General features: G+C 48.6%; 1 protein-coding gene across 1 annotated transcript; it reads right to left on the bottom strand.

Annotated features, from left to right (window-relative positions):
• Positions 1–614: 614 nt before the first annotated feature.
• On the bottom strand, positions 615–6,895 carry LOC119161540 (neprilysin). The gene is made up of 2 exons (XM_037414084.2): positions 6,553–6,895; positions 615–3,563 (listed from the first exon to the last, which is right to left on the bottom strand). The coding sequence occupies exons 1-2, from the start codon at positions 6,844–6,846 to the stop codon at positions 1,506–1,508; spliced, it is 2,352 nt and encodes a 783-aa protein (XP_037269981.2). The 5' UTR covers positions 6,847–6,895; the 3' UTR covers positions 615–1,505.
• Between the last annotated feature and the right edge of the window lie 496 nt (positions 6,896–7,391).

Below are 7,391 nucleotides of genomic sequence, written 5' to 3'. Positions count from 1 at the left end.
TCGGCTCCACGGTTATTACCTGCCATAAATAGACGTAGTCTTTTACAACTTGAAGTGCACTATTACCTATCTCAAAGCGCTGCTATCTTCCGAGGTTGTTGTATATTACTTTCGTTTTCTGCAGATTATTTTAAGACCCACCTTTCTGCTCTCCTTGTCTAACTCCGTAATCATGAGTTGCAATTCGTCCCCTGAGTTACTCAGCAATGCAATGTCATCGGCACACATGTTACTGCGCCTAATTTTTTAAGACATATGTAGTGGGTGCATAGCAAGTTCAAAAAGATTTTATGCACTAAATGTTTGAAGTATGCGCACTAGGGACAGAATATCACTGTCGCGTTATCTCTTAAAAGCGAAGCGTAATATTCCCACAATTTTATTGTTATTGATCACCTATTGTCGCTGGCGAACACCCATGGTGTGGAATCGGCCAAGAATTGAGTGGTTTTTATAAAGTGTTATAAAATGCGCATGAGTGAATAAAATTGAGAATTCTGCACCTTATTTTCTGTTTTGTGGACTTACACGAAGACCATGCTGCTGATATACAAGTTTGGAGTATATACAAATAGAAAAAAAATGGAGCAAATAAGAAAACGCCTGTTTTATTTCGTTGTAAAGCGCACGGAGGCAGATGTGTTGATCGCATATAACAGAAATGAAACGCTCTACCATTTATTCGCCCCCCTTGCTCCCTCTACCTTCTATTTCAAATCAAAGTTAATTCGAAGCTGCTGTATGCCAGGTGTCAGAATGACGTCAGCAAATTCCAGTCATGCCCGTCTCGGCATCGAAAACAACATAATCTGTCGTGTAGTTGACAGAAACCCACCACTTCATCTTTCGAAAACACAATGCGACGAAGGATGGAACACTCGCCTGTACTAAAGGTGAGTAAGCAATGCTCAAAAGATGGCGTGTCTACGTCGTCGAGCCCCCTACTACAATCGATCGAAGATGTTCCAGTTTAATGTCCAACAGATAGCTCGAACGTGCCTTTTGGTGGGGAGGGGGGGGGGAAGCAGCGTCTGAGGCAAAAGTTTATACCAGTTGAAATACGGGTTGTGAAATTGCGAATATTTAGGAGTTAGAGAGAATCTCCTATACTCGCATACTATATTGTACGAAAATGTCACACGTCACGTCATTACACCGCACGAGTCTGCTTTGCATGACCACGCTCTATTTTACATGATCGAGTATGCGGACATTACGAACATCCGCGATATTCGCGCATGCGCTTTGGTCGTAAGTGCCAACTGACAGAGGCACTGGTCACTTTCAAGACCCCACAAGTACTTCTGTCAAAGATCTTGAATGTACTACATATATATACTAAAATTTCAAGACGTTTAAACTATGCACGCGAAATGTGCACGGCATATATATGCTCCTGCTTTCCGCACACTGTCGCACTGCTTCGAAAACTTCAATGCACGTCTTGAACACACCGAAACATATAATTACTACACTACAATAATTCGGATATAACTAATGTCACGTTAAGGCTGGCGCACGATGGTGCTGATTTCGTCGAGTTTGCACTTTTCGTGCGGATTCATAAACGAACCCAGAGGGCAGCGGAAGGCAGCCGCGAATTCGGCCACGTGCCTCAGGGGTCCGTTGACGCGGGCCCACGCCGAGCTGACGTCACTCTCCCGTTGGCTGCTCGCGAAGAGTGGGTTGGCATTCTCGCAGTGGCTGAGGCCGTAGTAGATGAAAAACAACTGTTCGGGCGAGAACTGGCGTGCCTCCTTGAAGCGGAAGTTGGAGACCTCCTTGAGCATGTATTCTTCGAAGGACTGGTAGGCCAGGCCGACGGCCAACACGTCCAGCATGTCAGCGGTCGAAGTCCTCTCGAAAAGGAGTATCGTGTGGGGCGGTGTGCGGCCTGCCGAAGCACTCATGCGGGCGTAGTCCTTCTGGAGGCAGCCGCGCAGGTTTTCGAACACGGAAGCCGGGTCGGACCACGTGGTGTTCAGGTAGAAACCGTAAGCCAGGAAGTAGATGTACTTGAAGAGGCTCCAGTAGACACGCGTGCCGACACGAGCGATGTGAAACTTCCTCAGCCTGCGTTCGATCGGCATGCCGAAGTCGAACACCGGCAACGGAATCTCCAGGTGTTTGAATGGAGCACCCAGTTGTGGCCACGCGCTCAGAGAGCCCTTGTTCCAGCCAGCCCTGAGGTCTTCTTCCGAGGTCTCCAGGGTTCCGCGCGCCCTCTTGACGGCCCGCTGAAGCCAGAAGTAGAAAAAAGAAGGGAGTTGTGGTCTACTGGAGTTCTCATTGTAAAGGCCGCTCAGGTACTTGCTCCGGTACCCCTTGTCGAAAAACCTCTTTGGCACCAGGGGCTCCCAGGAGACGCGCGTCAGCTGGCGAGACACGTGATCGGCGAACTCGCGCGTAAACCAGCGTGAGAAACTGTAGTCGATGTGTCTGGACATAGTGGCGTTGAGGTGACCCAACACGAGCTCCTGCACGACGTCCCAAGATATCCTGGCTACGGAACGGTCGTAGGCCAATGCCATGACGAGTGGTGCTTCGAAGCGGTCCATGAGCCGCACGCAATAGTGCTCGGGAAGCAGTGGCTGGGCAGCGCGAGGATTGCGGCCGTACGCGATGGATGCAAGCCGGTGTCGCACGGTGACGTTGGCGATAAGTGGTGAGAGTGCCATGCAGACTCGGAAAGCCAGGTAGTTAAGGAGGTCCGGCTTCCGCAGGTTCTGCTGCACGTCACTGCCGAAGCTCAGCAGGTACTCGTAGTTGGGCATCTTGACGAACCGGTTGGTTGCCGCGATGCGGTCGCCGAAGGCCTCCTCTGCTAGGAGCGTCCAGTGTACCATGCGGGACTCCGGCAGCTGGTCCAGGTGCATGGTCGTGCACTGGCTCAGGAGCTCGAAGCAACCGGGAGCCCTTTGTGGAGCCATGCGTCGCGCCAGGTCTGCCTCCACCGCAGCGATGTTCGTCGACAAGGGCCTGCCCAGGTACGACATGAGCGTATCGTGAGCTTCGGCCAAAAAGGCAAAATCGGAGACGGAGGACCCTTCTATGGCGCCCGACACGAGCTCAGGTTCACCGATGGACATGAACGTGTGCTTGCCTTCCGGATCCTCAACGGCGGAGAGATGAAAGAGGCTGTCCAGTCCCAAGAGACGGTAAAGGGTACCAACCTTTGAGGTGACATCCACGGCTAGGATTCTATCCGAAGGTGAGTAAGGCCAGTGCTGCAGACCGACCATGTAGAAGAAGGTGGTGACGATGTCTCTGAAAAGGGAAGCGGGTGGTTCGACGCACGTGTCAAACAGGATCTTGGCTGCGGGCGCCTCGGCGTTGGTGCGACCCAGTACGCTGACGAGGAACCGAGAGTAACTGTCCAGGATGTCGTCGTCCACGGATCGCCTGTCCTGGTCCTTGGTGGGACGGTGTTTGTCCATCCAGACGGAGCACACGTAGGCGTAGAAGTCGTCGCATGGGTTCACGGACGCGTTGAGCGAGCCGACGATGCGCACCGCTTCGTGGTTGCACTCGAGCGAGCCACACAGATCACTCTCTTGGACGACCTGTCATATCGAAGAGAAAAAAAATTGTAGAATAATACATTAGGTTGAAGCAGATTCGTCACCTGTACGGCGCAAAGAAACGGTGACGAGAAAATATGTGGTGGTGTCTTTTGACTGAGAGTATTTTTAAATAGGTACAAAATAAACATGCAAAACAACAACAAAAAAAACTTGCTTACGACATATTGTCGCTGTCTAAGCTGTGGCCGCGCAGTCATCTGTTCCGACTGCCACGTCATTGAAAGACCAAAGGTTCGAACGAAACAATGCGGTATAATATTGTTATTCATTGTTTGGTTAAAAAAACCTTCTCATTTCTTTTTCGGGATTGAACGCTTTTCATTCTCCGAACAGCGGGGAAGAGGTGGTGAGCAACGTTAACGTTGGTGGTGAGAATTCGGGGGGGGGGGGGGGTTGCAAGCGGCAGGCTTCGGGGGTCTTCGTAATGCGGGGCTTCGTGCACGTGTATGAACGTGCGCACAGACGCACGCACGCACGCACATCCATGCACACACACGCGTGTGCCATTTAGCGCACTCACTCACCAAATTTCAGCGCAGAAGCTTGGCAGATGTGAGACGAGTGGTCGCCCTGTTTTTTTTTTTAATGCGAAGCATTTTTTAGCGTACTTCGGTGACTTTGAGCGTGCCTATCTATCTATCTATCTATCTATCTATCTATCTATCTATCTATCTATCTATCTATCTATCTATCTATCTATCTATCTATCTATCTATCTATCTATCTATCTATCTATCTATCTATCTATCTATCTATCTAGCCGCCTACGACTTCTAATTCTCCTGGCTGTTTGGATAATGGTATCAATACCAAACTTGTATGACATAACATGACTGTATGAGGAGCATATTTGACTAGTCACAACATGAAAATCATGACATGTATGTCACGAATGTCATAATTTACATTTCATGGTCTTGCTGTTCTTGCGGTGGTCTCGTTCACATGACATGTTGCAAAACTGGTATGGTATGACATCATTGCATGGCAAACACAAGCGACCAACCCTCACGTGGAAATCATCACATGCATGTCATGTAAGTCATGAGTCATGACTACAGGCCACGCTCATGATGCGCTCGCAGCCATCTCGCTAGCTTCACATGTACCAAATTCTGCGTTACGTGATGCGAATGAATGACGGAGGTATGTGACTGGTGCAAACATGATAATCATGAGATGCGTGCCATGTGACATTATGACTACAAGCCACACTCATGATGCCCGCGCAGCAGTTTCGCTAGCTTCACATACACCAAATTTGGTATCAAGAGACGTGAATGGAAGACAAAAGAATGTGACTGGTGCAAGCACGACTATCATGTGATGCGTGTCACGTAAAACATGACTACATGCTACGCTCATGATGCCCTCGCGGCCGTATCGCTAGCTTCACATGCACCAAATTCAGTATTAGGTGACGCGAACGGACGACATATGTAAATGACATGTCCAAACATGATAATCATGACATGAGTGTCATGTAACAACATGACTACATGCCGCACTCATGATGCACTCGGGGCCGTTTCACTAGATTCATATATGCCAAATTCATATATGCCAAATGGCACGTGAATAGATGATGAAGGTATGCGACTGGTGCAAACATAATAATTATGAGATGCGTGTCATGTAAGAGCATGACTACTGCATGGCACAATCAAGGCGCCAATACACTTAGACGTGACCCGGTGCTCGTGTGCTCCAGCGTTCGTTTCGTCGCGACATGCGGGCGATGCCACGCCAGGCGCCGATCTGCCTGGTATATACTCGCAGGCACGCGTCGCACTGCGTTTCTATGACGCATGCGCGTTTGAGCACACCCGGCGTCCCTTCGTCACGAAGCTAGGCAGACGCCGTGCATTCTTGGTAAAGTGGTTGGTGCGAAATGCGACATTTCGCACCGGTTGCCGCCGGACTGCGTCGACAGACGCTGGTCGCGTCTGGCGTCAGACTAGTGTTCGCGTTTTGCTAGCGTAGCGTCGCTGCGCCCAGCGTGCGCTCGACAACGTTACGTCGCAGTATATTGGGCCCCGCATGATACTCTCCCCGCCGTTTCGCTAGCTTCACATATTTTAAGTTTGGTATTACGGGACGTGAATTGACGCCGAAGGTACGTGATTGGTGCAAACATGATGTCATGAGATGCGTGTCATGTAACAACACGACCACATGCCACGCTCATGACGCGCTCGCGGTCGTTTCTCTAGCTTCGCATATACCAAATTGGTGTTGCATGACGTCAATAGACGGCCAAGTCAAATGCACGCCCGAACTTGATAATAATGACATGCGTGTCATGTAAAACATGACTACATGCTACGCTCCTAGCGCGCTCGCGGCCGTTTCGCAAGCTCCACATATACCAAATTTGGTATCAGGTGGCGTGGATAGATGATGAGGGTAAATGACACGTCCAAACATAATAATTATGCATGGAAGTTATGTACGGCATAATTTACCTCCGCCTCGTAACGTTGTTCTGATTTTAAACTGACATGAAAACCTTCCTCACTCATGCTTCGCATACCATCGATTCCCCCTGTACGTGGGATCTGTCAATTTCCTTTAAAGTTGTTCCTTGCATGTACGTGCTGCTGTGTTAGATGAGAGTTGAATATATGTAATTTTTTATTTATGTACTATACACACTTCTGAAACGTAACACAATTAAATACACCCTTCTAGCGTAAATAAATAGGGGTGCATATTAGAATACTGTATCTATAATTTTGCTCGTTGTTGCATAGGTCATGGATGTTTCGGTAACCCAAAACAACCCTAACTTCTTAAAGATGCTCTGGCTTGAACATCACCCCTTAAAGGCTGTTTGTGGAGGCAAAACACCCTTACAACCTTGTTTTGCACATTTTTGGTTAGACAAAAGGGTGCTTTGCTTGCTGAGAACCCCTTAAGGGTACAAAGTGGTTTACAGTAAAAAAAAAAAAAACGAAATGAACCTGACCGTTGTTTCGTCGGCTTTGCCGGTGCAGGAGAAATCCGAGCCGGTGAATCCCTCCGGCGATTCGTCGGTGAAGTTGAATCGCAGGTGCGTGTACCCGACGCCTGTTCGTCCCGGCGCGATCAGGTAGCTGACGACGGCCATGCCCAGCACGGTGACGACGACGACGAGCGCGCTGTACGCGGCGTAGTTGCAGGCGCACACGAAGCGAACGGAGCGGTTGGCGACCACGTAGGGATGGCCTCGGTCCAGGTAGGAGCGCGGCACGTTCAACCCCAGCTCGTCGGCGTCCTCCATGATGCACGAGCCACGAGATGGGCGCGTGTCGGCGTTGTCGTCGTCCTCTGGCCGTAGCTCATAATCACTGCAGAAAATTGTTTATTTATTTATTTATTTATTTATTTATTTATTTATTTATTTATTTATTTATTTATTTATTTATTTAGTGAATACTATCGACTTCTATGCGAAGTCGTAGGCAGGAGTGGGTGACAGATACACTTGATTGGACATTTTCCAGGGCAAGAAAACAACAGAAGCTTAAAACAGAAAAAAAAATGTCGGGGGGAAATATAGAAGAAAAACAGGGATTTACAAACATTGAAGTCAATGCAGCGCTTCAGAATGAGCAAGTTTTGTTGACAGAAAAAAAAAGGCGAGAAAAACACATACTGACACAATCGACGAAGCGTGATACAATTGAGCTAGCGCTGAACATAGGAAAGTAATACAACTCAGACACACACGGGAGAGATTAAATGCGGTGACAATGAAATAAAAAAAGAAAAAGAAAAAAAAAAGTTCAAAGGATAGCTGGCAGATTTGCTATCGCATTCATGAAT

This window comes from Rhipicephalus microplus, chromosome 3 (assembly GCF_043290135.1).
Source record: "Rhipicephalus microplus isolate Deutch F79 chromosome 3, USDA_Rmic, whole genome shotgun sequence".
NCBI lineage: Eukaryota > Metazoa > Arthropoda > Arachnida > Ixodida > Ixodidae > Rhipicephalus > Rhipicephalus microplus.
The sequence above is the reverse complement of the archived record's forward strand: the minus strand, read 5'-3'. Positions and strand labels throughout refer to the sequence as shown.